General features: G+C 51.4%; 1 protein-coding gene across 1 annotated transcript in view; it reads left to right on the top strand.

Moving 5' to 3' along the window:
• Positions 1-12,697, top strand: part of MYH14 (myosin, heavy chain 14, non-muscle) — an 89,143-nt gene that overhangs the window by 25,034 nt on the left and 51,412 nt on the right. The window contains 8 exon segments of the mRNA XM_012643149.1: positions 1,101-1,196; positions 3,732-3,850; positions 5,095-5,247; positions 5,391-5,564; positions 5,888-6,061; positions 7,378-7,492; positions 10,901-11,088; positions 12,146-12,343. Of these exon segments, the coding sequence (XP_012498603.1) occupies positions 1,101-1,196; positions 3,732-3,850; positions 5,095-5,247; positions 5,391-5,564; positions 5,888-6,061; positions 7,378-7,492; positions 10,901-11,088; positions 12,146-12,343 (1,217 nt within the window).

Genomic DNA, 12,697 nt, shown 5'->3' with positions numbered 1-12,697 from the left:
GTTGCTATTGTGAAGGGAATTGAGTCTTTGATTTGGTTCTCGGTATGACTGCTGTTGGTGTATACGAAAGCCTCTGATTTGTGTGTATTGATTTTATATCCTGAGACTTTACTGAATTCATTTTTCAATTCCAGGAGCCTGTTGGTTGAATCTTTGGGGTTTTCTAGATATAATATCCTGTCATCAGCAAATAGTGAGAGTTTGATCTCTTCTGTTCCCATTCGTATGCCTTTAATTCCACTCAATTGCTTGATTGCTGTGGCCAGGACTTCCAGCGCTATATTGAAAGGAAGTGGAGAGAGTGGGCAACCTTGTCTGGTTCCAGTTCTAAGTGGGAATGCTTTATGATTTTTTTGTTGGTGATTTCACTGCCTAAAATGTCCCCGGAGCACGGTGCTGGAGTGCTGTCTCGTGCTCCTAAGAGCAAGAAGGCTGTGACACGCCGCGTGGAGGAAGGACGTGTTAGAGACGCTCCGTGAAGGCCGAGTCACAGCGCTGTTGGCCGAGAGTCTGCAACATACATGTTAAACAAAGCGTCTTTAAGCAGAAACACGCAAAACAAAGCCACGTATTGACTGGTTGATGAAAATGCTGTGACCAGAGGCTCACAGGCCCCTGACCCCGTATTTCCCCCAGGAGCAATGGTTCGTGTTCCCTAACTCGGTGTTCAGGGTGACTCCATAGAACATTCTAGTGCGGGTCATGGGCTGTGTGAATATTCTCTCCGTTTCTGTGTAGACAGAGCGTGTGTATGTGTAGACACAGCATTCTGCACCTCGCGTTTTTCACCCAGTATTTTAGAAATCTTCCCACATCACCATAGACCTTCCTTGTTCATTTCCCTGAGTCCTTTTTAATACTAGGACGTCGCTTTATAAAACAGACACAGGAGCAGGCACTTTGGAGTGACGAGCCAACCTCAGACGTGAAATAAACCAGGATTCTCCGATCCAGTCCCCTACGTCAGGGCCTGCCCAGTATCGCAGATGGATTTTAAGCCGAGGGGCGATGGTGTCATTTGCCTTAAGGTTTTCAAGTTAAGCTTTTAAGGGGCTAGCTTGGGTCCGGAGCCCGGCGTGACCTCTCTCCTTGTCCCCCAGCCATGCTGCGCACGGTGTCGGCGGTTCTCCAGTTCGGCAACGTCGTCCTGAAGAGCGAGCGGAACACGGATCAGGCCACCATGCCGGACAACACAGGTACCGTCCCCGCAGCCCCCGTCCTGCCTGCGGCCCAGGCCACTCCGATGTCCTGCCCTTTGCTGCGTCTTTGCTGAAATGACATCTCCCGCTCTCTCCTCGTTCCGTTATAATAATAATATTCTAATAATAAGCGTGAGCGCTGCGGGAAGTCTGAACGCCACCAGCCTCTGCCACAAAGGAGAGCAGCAGGGTGCTGCGTCTTTGCTGAAATGACATCTCCCGCTCTCTCCTCGTTCTGTTATAATAATAATATTCTAATAATAAGCGTGAGCGCTGCGGGAAGTCTGAATGCCACCAGCCTCTGCCACAAAGGAGAGCAGCAGGGTGGGGCGTCTCTTCCTGGCCTCTGGCCGCTGCAGAGATAGACTTTTTTTTTTTTTTGCCTTTAAAAAACAGAATTATAGTCAATATTACTTTTTTAAAAACCAGAATGGAAATGGCCATGCTTCTCTATTATTATAAAGTGATACAGGCTGGAAGGGAAAATATCTGGGAAGACAGAAAAGTCCAAAGGAAGGGAGAAAATTACCCATAATCATACTCGCAAGAGATAATTAATACTCGCATTTCGGAGGATTTCTCTCTGGGCTTCGTTCTACATCCGTATCACTGCGGATATAGATCGTCACAGAAACGGACCCATGCTTCACACGCCCTTCCCTGGAGACAGCAAGAGCTCGCTGTCCTGATTACAAAATCCTATGGGCTTTTTTTTTTTCCTGAACAAATAAGATGGAAGAAAAGGGCTCATTTTTAAAAGCTGCACAGCGCAGAGAATATGCAGGCAGGAGGCTTCACCCACGATACTGGTGACTGGCAACATTACCTGCGGCATTTGGGGGCTCTGATCACGTACAAGCAGGTGTGCTGTGCACATGCATTTGTTTTACAAAACTGGGGTGAGCCCTTACAAACATTTGAAACCTGCTTTTTTTCCCTGAATGCACTGGGGGTAACTTTCCAGGTTATTAACTAGAACTCTACTGGGATTTCTTAATCTGGGGTCTGTAGGGAGAGCTGTAGTCAGTAAAATTGGTCTCCTTTGAACGCCTGGGTTTTCTTTCGTGCATTTGCAAACATTAATCAGAGAAGCAGTCCATGGGCCTCACCAGCTGGCCAAGGGCACACCAAAGGCTCAGAACCCAAGGGACAATGTCCTGTTAAGGGCTGCGTAGTACTCCAGGGCGCAGTCCAGGATGTTTTTTCAGTCATTTTTTTTTTCTTCGATGCTTCCCATATAATGCAAAGTGAAGAATTAGAAACTACCATTCCACACTCAGACAAAAGGAGAAGTTTAAATCCTCATAACCTCACCTCTCAGAAGGAATCGCTGTTGACATTTTAGTGCATTTCCTTCTAGGAGTTTCTCTTTTCCTTTTCCTTTTCTGTTGGAGCTGAGTATTTGTAGTAACTGTTTTTTCGTTATGGGCGTGATAGATGCTTGAAAACGTTTATTTATTATTGTTTGAATTCTGAGTAGAAAGAAGAAACACACCTGCTTATACGGCCTCACCCTCATCTTCTGCAAAAACATCTATTTAACACTCTGGCGTCCAGACATTTTTCTGTGCATTTTTTTCCCCTACAAAAATGAGACAATATTGCATAACGTTCCGTAGCCTGAGTGTTTTCCTTTTTGTGCATTACATACTTTGTTCTATTTCATTCAGTATTTTCCAACAGAAACTTTTTCTCAATATTTTCTTGTAAAAAACATATAGAAAAGCCAAAAGGATTTATTTAGAAACCTATTATCTTTCGGTATTTACCAAAGGATTCTACCCTAGATATTTTACTCTTGTTGTAATTATAAATGGTATTTTTTTTGTTTGTATTTTAATTTTTTTCCTTCTTTTCCACAATGTAGAAGAACAATTAATTTTTAAATATTTACTTTGTGTTTGGCCACCTCAGTGAATGCTTATTCCAGTAGCTTTTCCCCCCAACATTTTATTACGAATGTTATTGTTAATATTTTACTACATTTGCTTTATTGCGTATCGTTTTACCCATTGTATTTTTTGGTGTATTTCTAAGTTGCAGACACTTGTATAGTTCATACCTACACACTTCAGCCTGCATATCATTAACTGGCATCCAATATTTGGAGTTCCTTTTTTAGTTTGAAGTGAAACATACGTATTGTAAAATGCACACGTCTTATGTGTACCGTGTAGTGAGTTCCTGGTGCAATTTTTAGTGACTGCAGGATGTTCATTCAGTTGAATAACCAATTCCTCCTTTCTGGGCATTCGGGTTATTTCCTGGTTTTCTCCACTATAAACAACACTGTTAGGAACATCCTCGTAGTGTGATCTTTGCTCACGTCCAGGGTTATTCTGGCCAACTCTGCTTCCTAGAGAGAGTTGCTGGGCCAGAGCATATACACATTCTCAGGACTTGTGACGCATCTGGTGGGAAAGGCTGGGGCCATCTCTGCCCCCCAGCAGTGGGGAGCGGCGCCCTCTTCCCCACCCCTCAGCTGGTGCCACTTCCCATTGCCGATCAGATCTTGCCACCTCTCGCCCTTAGCTGCGCAGAAGCTCTGCCGCCTCCTGGGACTGGGGGTGACAGATTTCTCTCGAGCCCTGCTCACCCCTCGCATCAAAGTTGGCCGAGACTACGTGCAGAAAGCCCAGACCAAGGAACAGGTAGGCGGGGCTGGCGGCGGGCAGGTCCCTTGGTCTGGGATCTTTAAACTGTTTATGCCATTTTTCTCGTTCACTCAACAGACTTTCGCCAAGTGCCTGCTCAGTTATGGGCTCTGGTCTAGGTGCTGAAAATAAAATCAGTAATCAAAGCAAAGACAGCCTCTCACAGAGCTCAAGTTGCAGTAGGGACACAGATATTAAAGAAGGTAGATGAACAGTCTGCTTTTAGACAGTGACACCTTGAATAAAGGAGGAGGTTTGAGTGGTCGGGAACGTCTTCTCTAGGGAGGTGACATTTGAGGTGTGACCTAGATGGCTCAAGGCAGAGGAGACAGTGACTGCAAAGGCCCTGGGGCCAGAACAAGCTTGCTGAGTTGGGAACATGAAGGAAGTCAGAGAGGCTAGAGAGCAAGTGACAGGGTGGTTGAAGCTGCGATCAGAGAGGTCAGCAGGGGCAGATCACACAAGGTCTTAGGGGCCACAGTAAGGAGGTGATTTTTATCCATAGTACATGGGAGGCCAGTAAAGCTTTAAGCCAGGGAGTGATTTGATTCAGTTTATCTTTTGTAGAAAGATCCCCTGGCTGCTGCACAGAGAATTGGGGCACAGGTAGAGGCAGGGAGACATGAGAAGGGCACGGCCATAGCCCAGGCAGGCAATGATGGTGGCTAAACCAGGGTGGTGGCGGTGAGGGAGGAGAGAAATGAACACAGGCCAGGGAGGTTTTCAGAATCCAGCAGAGGCCTCTCCTGGCCTCAGCTGGGCACTGAAATATGAGAATGAAGTACACTGTGGGGGAGAAGAGGAGTTCTCAGCTGGGGAACTATTGTCAGTCCCCATTTTACAGACAAAGACACTGAGGCACAGAGAGGCTTATTCACATGCCTGAGGTCACACAGCCTCATAAGTTGTAGAGCTGGGATTCGAACCCAGGTTCTTTGGCTCCTGAGACCACGCTCTTAACCTCTGTGCTATGGAAATTAGTTTGAAGGGTGGGAGGAGGACTCCTTCTGTGAGCTAACATGCCCTGAGCACCTCCCACAGTATCTGGCACACAGTAGGACTTCAGGAACGTTCGACCGTGGCTCGTGTCCTCGTTCTTGGTGGCATTCACGACCAAGAGGCTGGGAGGTGAACCCTGAGAGGGCCGTGCACAGAGGCCCCTCCCCTGCCCTGTCCACGCCCCGTGTCTCCGGGGCGGCTGATGTGCAGGCTGCGCCCTCACTGCGCGCCCCGCCCCGCAGGCTGACTTCGCGCTGGAGGCCCTGGCCAAAGCCACCTACGAGCGCCTCTTCCGCTGGCTGGTCCTGCGTCTCAACCGCGCTCTGGACCGCAGCCCCCGCCAGGGCGCCTCCTTCCTGGGCATCCTGGACATCGCGGGCTTCGAGATCTTCCAGGTCTGCCCCTCGCGCTGGAGGGGGACGTGGGGCTCCCGCACTCTGTTCCTCTCTCTCTCTCTGGGTTTCTGCCCCCCTCTCTCCGTGGGTCTCTGCATGCCCCTCTCTGTCCTCCTATTCACACGCGTCCTTGTCCCCCGCAGCTGAACTCCTTCGAGCAGCTGTGCATCAACTACACCAACGAGAAGCTGCAGCAGCTGTTCAACCACACCATGTTCGTGCTGGAGCAGGAGGAGTACCAGCGCGAGGGCATCCCCTGGACCTTCCTCGACTTCGGCCTCGACCTGCAGCCCTGCATCGACCTCATTGAGCGGCCGGTGAGCCCCAGGCCCCTCCCCGCCCGCACCCGGGTTCAAATCCGCCTCCTCCGCCGTCTTGTGACCTTGTCCGGCTCCTCTCCTGCCGGGCCTCAGGGCTCTCTGCTGGTTCCCTGGGAAGATGACAGCGCCTGCTCCCTCGGTCCGTTCTGACCACTAGATGGGTAGGGCCAGCACGTGCCTGCCACGAGGCTCTAACTCCAACTGTTGTCCTCACGCTTTGGTGGCTTGTCCAAGTGTCACTTACACACTAAAAATCAGCAGCAACACAAGCGCCCATCACGCCGGGGTCTGACTTACTCTCCCCTCTTGCAAACGGTCAGGCCAACCCGCCTGGGCTCCTGGCCCTGCTGGACGAGGAGTGCTGGTTCCCAAAGGCCACAGACAAGTCGTTCGTGGAGAAGGTAGCCCAGGAGCAGGGCGGCCACCCCAAGTTCCAGCTTCCAAGGCACCTGCGGGATCAGGCCGACTTCAGTGTCTTGCACTATGCGGGCAAGGTAGGGACTGGGGCGCAGCCCTGGGCACGTGGGCAGGAGTGGGGATCAAGTTGTGGGGAGGGCGTGGGAGGAAATCAGGGGTTTCCTCATGTCCAGACAAACAGGGCAGGGGCTAGGAGAGCCCAAGGAGCGAGGACTCTGTCTGACGAGATCAGTAAAACCTTACTTAAGGAGGGGATATTTGCAATAGGTTTTGAGGGATGGGTAGGAGTTCACCAGGAGGAAAACTATGTGCATTTTATTCACTCAGTCAGCAAACATGTGCAAAGGCCTTTGTGTACCCAGCTCTGTGCTCAGCAAAGCTAGGGACATGAGTCAGACACGGTTTCTGTCCTCACGAGTTCCTTATCTGAGAGGGAGACAGATCCAGCCCATCAGGATGTAAGGCTGATAGGTGTTTTAATGGGGGCAGCTAAGGGTAGAGCCAGAGGAGAAAAGCCGAGGTAGAGAGTAATGCTCACCTGGTGCCCATATCCTGAAATCTGAGTCAAGGGTCAGCAAACGTTTCCTGTAAAGGGCCAGGTCGTACCTAGTTTCAGCTCCGCGGGCCAGACAGTCTCCGTCACGACTACACAATTCTGTCGTAGCGCAAAACGAAGACATCAGTGAGGGCTGTATTCCAATCAAAGCATTTACAAAAAGAAATGACAGCTGGCTTTGGCCCGTGGGCCGTCGTCGTGTGCCCACCCCTGGTCTCAGCGATGAGCAGCAGGCGGCCAGCAGAGGCCGGGTGGAGGCCGGAGGGGACAGGAACACGAAGGCAGAGGCGGGAGAGCCCGTGTGGTCCCCTATCTGGCACTCAGTTCATTTCCCAGACATTTTCTAAGACCTCCCGTGTGCCCAGCCCCGTGCTAGGTCATGAGTGAGGCCATGCGTCAGACCTGGGCGCTGCCCTCGGGAGCCCCTGTGTGGGGGTGGGGGGCACATGTGGTGGTCGGGCCCGGGACTCTGTGGGAACCTCAGAGCAAAGCCCTGAACACTCGGAAGGAGCCTGTGGTGGGAATAGCAGGTGGCGGGAACTGCAGGGGCGAGAACCCGCAGGCGCGAGTGAGCCCGCGTGTTGGAGGCGCGGCGAGGGGGCCAGGGCGGCCGGAGGCGAGTGAGCAGGAGAGCGGTGGGGGAGGAGCTCAGCGAGGCGGGCCGGGGCGTCTTGGAGGAGGAGGAGAAGAGGGGCCGTGCTGGCCCGGGTGCAGTGCAGGATATGGACACAAGGTGGCAGCAACGCTCCTGTCCGTGGCGAGTCCGGGTTCTGGGAGGCTCCTGGGCAGATCTGGAGCGCTGCGAGCCGTCTCCGGCCTCTGCCTGCCTTCATCCAGGTCGACTACAAGGCCAATGAGTGGCTGATGAAAAACATGGACCCTCTGAATGACAACGTTGCAGCCCTGCTTCACCAAAGCGCAGACCGGCTGACAGCAGAGATCTGGAAAGATGGTGAGGCCCGGCTTCCCCAGCCCCGTCCTCGGAGGTCTGGGCATGCCTCCTCCCAACCTGCAGTGCGAGCACCTTCGTTTTGGAGGCTGCGGTCTGAACCCGACTTGTGTGCTCAGACCCAGAACAGACAGCCTCACAAATAATACCTCCAATCAGTGATGGGCCGAGGGATTGATTGACACCTCAAGCCAGCATCATACTCAGGGATAAAACACTCCCCCTTAGTCAGAAACCAGACAAGGATGCCCACTGTCAGCGTTGCTGTTGAACGTTGTTTTTAGCAATACTAGCCTATGCAATCAGACTGGAAAAAAAATAAGCATATGAATATTTTTTTTTAAAAAAAAGGTAGACTTGTTATTTGTAGATGGCATGTGTTCCCTTAAAAATTAAGAGATTCTACTGAAAAATATTAAGAGACCTCAGAATGGTGATGTTACGCAGGTTAGTCAACTTTTAGGCTTTGCTTTCTTTGCTGTCTCACAAAGCCCCCCGCGGTCCCCCAGGGAAGAGGAAAAGAACAACAGGCCAAGATGTGGTTTGGGGCACTTTCTGGCTCCAGCTAGGCCCTTGTGACTTTGGCTGTTGGTCGTTTAGGATTGATACATCTAGGAGTCACAGGCAGAAAAGCCAAATGCCTCGTGGTAGGACCCCGACCTCTCCTAAGACTTGTCTGCTGCCCCTCATCCTGAGAGGAGGTTTGAGAAATGGTTTTATAAAACTGGCAGAACCAGCGTCTTGGGTTTTCCAGATTTCAGGTTTCTGGCATTTGTCAGTTTGCCTTCATCTTTTTTTGCGGTGAAAGGGGTGGGTGTAAAAGCACCAGGCTATGCAATTAGGCAAGAAAACAAAATGAGCAAGATGGGTGGTTCCCAAAACAAACTCATGGAGCAAAAGAGCTTGGAGTGCTTCATCTCGTGAGCCGATGTTAGAGAAGTTTGATTTTCGTGCCTCATATAGTTTACACAAGAGGGGAGGAAAAGCAGCGTTTGATGTTGAGGAGCAGAACAAGATTCTGCCGTGAGAATCATCTCCAGACTGAAAATCTACCCCTATCTTTAAAACTTGTGCCACCTTCACAGACACGTGATTCCCCCCACCAGTGATCCCTCATTTGTGCCACTCCGTGTGTGCCTGACCCTCAAAGGGTTCCAAGAGAGAAAGTGGAACCTCCTGAACCGTAAGCTTAGAGCTAGCACAGTGGCACTTCCTCCGTAGTTCTCCCAAACAAAGCTGGTCACAGGCCGGCCCGGATTCATGGAGCGCCAAGTCACAGGCAAAGGGTGTGAGGACAGAAGAGTGGGGAATTGGGGCCGTTTTTGTGTCAATCTCTACTACAGCTGCTTTTAGCCCAGAGTTTGGGGCCCAGAGTCCTGGCTGCCCAGGGGAAAAAGTAAATGAAATAAACTCTCCTCTGAAAGGCAAAAACAAGTGGGCTGAGAGCATCAGTTTAGTACTCGAGCTTCCTGGCAGCCAGAGCAAAAAGGGATACACTCTCTAGGGAGAGAGATTTTTTTTTCCTTGCACTAAATTTTCACAGAAGACATTTGTCCTTTCAGCCAACATTGATGCTGTCAGTGGGTAGATATGAAGGTGAACAGGACTTTAAAAGTTCACGGCCACCATTCAGTTTTTCCCTCCTGCTTTGCCCTGTGTTGTTGACTAATAACCGTCTCCTTTTTTTCTTCCTGCCACCTTTTCTCCTCCCTCTCTTTTCATGCATCTCTCCTCACCATCTCTCTGCCATTTCCCCTCTGCCCCCCTCACCTGTCCCCACTCCCCAGAACACGGGGGCTTCCAACAGTTTTCTTTCCTTGACTCCTTCCCGCCGTCGCCTCCAGGATGCGCAGGGAGGTTCGGCTCTGCTGTTTCTGCGTCAGGGGGTGGGTGCCTCTGCATCGATGGGTGAGGCTTGCTGCATGAGGAGGGTGGGCCTGTTGGGCTGGGAACCTGATTTCGAACTTCTGTCCCTTCTCCCCTTGATGTGGGGTCTCTCCGTCTCCCTCAGCAGCTTTCAGACCCCGTGGCAGCAGAATCCTTTCTTCCAGCTAAACCTCATGTAAAAGCACAAACAGCTGCGATAGTATCGGCTGGTGTTTCCTGAGCACTTACTATGTGCCATTCCCTGTGTCAAGCTGTTTTATAATTTTTGACACCCAGAATCCTCCAAACAACCTCATAATGGAGGTATTAGTACTGTTACCCCCATTGTACAAAGGGGGAAACTGAGGCACAGAGACATTAGGTAACTTGCCAGTAACATCACACAGCCACTAAGTGGCAAGGCCGGGATTTGAACCCAGGATATTGGGTCCCAGAACCTTGGCTCTTATCTGTGCTATGAGAACTTAATAAATGGTGCTCGCTTTAGCAGCACATGTTTTAAAACTGGAACGATACAGAGAAAATTATCATGGACCCTGCACAAGGATGACACACAAATTTGTGGAGTGTTCCATATTTTTAAAAAATAATAATAATAATAAAAGAACTTAATAAATAATAATTATCATTGGGAGTGTGGGGTAGGGGAGAGTGTTGAGCCTGGGGAGGAAAAGATCACATTTGTGCCCCACCGGGCACCAGGCCCTGCCCTGGGCATGGATGATCTAGCTGGCAGCTGATGACACTTAGTGGGGCTGAGTTTTGCAGTCCATCAGACTCCGCCCTGGCCGTGGGTTCCTAAGAAACCTGGCATGATTCGAGACCAATCCGGAAGGAATCCGTGGGTATTTTTCACTGGCTGAAGTGGCGCCACCAAGGGGCGACAGAGAAAGCAGAGTTACTGTGAGATTGAGCCTGTCTGGGAAAATGGCTCGCGGGGAGGCAGTTTAGCGTGTTCTGTGCTTTTGTTGCCGTAAAGGCAAGACGTTATTACAGCTTCTAATATGTTTCAGCTTCCAAAAATGCATCTGGGCTGGGTTTCTTATCACTGTGTTCCCTCTCGGTGCCTCAGTTTCCTCGTCTGTAAAATGGGAATGATTCCTATAGGCTTATGAAGCCACTGTGCGTACGTGGCTTTGAGCAGTGCTAGCAGAGTGTAAGTGCTAGTTAAGCATTTGCTGTCATTGTTATCATCATCAATTAGTAAGGAAAACAGAGATCGTGTCCTTGAGAAGAAGGGACAATGACCAGGGTTCGAGAGGACTGTGACTGCCTGGCTGCTAGTCCTGGACCTTCAGTTTCTAGGCTGTGTGGCCCGGAGCAGTCTCCCACCTTCCTGAGCCGTAATTTGCCCATTTGTCCAAAGGGGTCGATGATACCTACCTTATAGGCTGCATGTGGTGTTTCATATGTAAAGTGCCAAGTCCTATAAATGACAAGACCCTTGACCTTTGACCAACCTGGCTCCCTAAAACTGACCCCTGACCCACCTCTCTCTCTGCGTCTGTTTCCTCCCCCCCACAGTGGAGGGCATCGTAGGGCTGGAACAGGTCAACAGCCTTGGGGATGGCCCACCAGGTGGCCGGCCCCGTCGGGGCATGTTCCGGACAGTGGGACAGCTCTACAAGGAGTCCCTGAGCCGCCTCATGGCCACACTCAGCAACACCAACCCCAGTTTCGTCCGCTGCATTGTCCCCAACCATGAGAAGAGGGTGAGTGACCCAGCAGGGGGGGGGCAGGGTGGCTCTGGCAGTGGGTAAAGGTCTGGGCTTGGCTGGAGCCACATCCGATTCCAGGACCCCCTGCAGCTGGCTGTGTGGCTTTGAGCAGGTTGCTTCTGGTCCCAGGCTCAGTGCCCCATTGGGAAATTCATTCATTCACGTGACTTAAATGTGTCGAGCACCTGCTGTGGCAGGTTTGGGTGTGGCTGGGGATACATGGCAGAGGAAAGCACGGCCAGCCCCGTCCTGCAGAGCTCACAGTCTAATCGGGGGCACTGACATTCAACTAACCACCCTAAATGAATGTTGCGTGGGGCTTGATCTGGTCAGCGAAGTCAGGGAAGGCTCCCTGGAGGAGGTGATGATGGAGCTGTGGTTGTTGGGCGGGTCTGTGTGTGTGTATCTGGTTTCTCTGTCTGCAAATACCGTATTTTATCAAACCCGAGGCCGACATTTGTCCACGCTACCATCTCTGAAGTTGAGATGTGGCCTACAGTCGGTGGCCTGGCAGAGTTTAATTGCGAGACTTTCTTTTCTTTCTTGGTGGTAGATAAAATAGTGGCATGTGTCATTTGCATCTTTGTGCTGTTTAGATCTTTGCCATTTGTGTGTTACTGTTGAAAAAAGAAAAGGCAACGAAAGCTAACCACCAAAAATGATGATTTGGGGGCTTTGGTCACATATCCACGTCTCAGCGAGGCCTTTTGCCGACTCTCCTATGTGCAAATCCAGCCCTGCCCGCCCTGCCTCCTGCTGATCCTTTCCCCTCAGCACTTGACCGTTTCTTCTCTACTCCCGACAGTGAATAGCGACGGCTTGATTACTATTAATATTATTGTCAGCTTCTCCCACCGGACTTTCAGCTCCCCGGGGCAGGCAGTTCTGCCTGGCTGAGCATTGCTGTCTCCCCAGTGCCTAGAACAGTGCCTGGCATGTAGTAGCTGCTCAGTAAATCACGGGTTGACCCACGTGAAATGGCCATTTGGCCTGGTGAGTGGCGCCCCCGTGTGGCCGCCGCTGACCCTGCATGTCTGACCGCTCTCCCCAGGCTGGGAAGCTGGAGCCGAGGCTGGTGCTGGACCAGCTGCGCTGCAACGGCGTCCTGGAGGGCATCCGCATCTGTCGCCAGGGCTTCCCCAACCGCATCCTCTTCCAGGAGTTCCGGCAGCGGTGAGCGGGGCTGGGCGGGGCTGGGCGGGGCTCGGGGTTTGAAGCTGCCACTCTTGCATTTGAATTGCTATTCTGAGCTGGGGGACTTGGGACAAGTGACTCACTCGGCCTCAGTTTCCTCCTCTGGCTTATGGGAGACCAACACCCCACTCGATGCGCTGCCGAGAGCAAGCACGTGGTGTGCTGAGGGGGCCTGCGCCCTTTGCTGCGGATATTTAGGGTGGTGGTCCCCAAACCAGGACCCAGGACCATGAAATCACTTCAGCATCTTGCAATTTGCTCTTCTTAGCAAACGAGGTAGAGCAGGATAGAACACAACATACCAAAGTCTAATGAACTCGCGCCTGTAATCCTAGCACTCTGGGGGGCTGAGGCGGGAGGATCGCTCGAGGTCAGGAGTTTGAAACCAGCCTCAGCAAGAGCGAGACCC

The sequence above is a fragment of the Propithecus coquereli genome, unplaced genomic scaffold, assembly GCF_000956105.1.
Source record: "Propithecus coquereli isolate 6110/MARCELLA unplaced genomic scaffold, Pcoq_1.0 Scaffold193, whole genome shotgun sequence".
Classification (NCBI taxonomy): Eukaryota; Metazoa; Chordata; class Mammalia; order Primates; family Indriidae; genus Propithecus; species Propithecus coquereli.
This window is presented reverse-complemented; position numbering and strand designations above follow the sequence as displayed.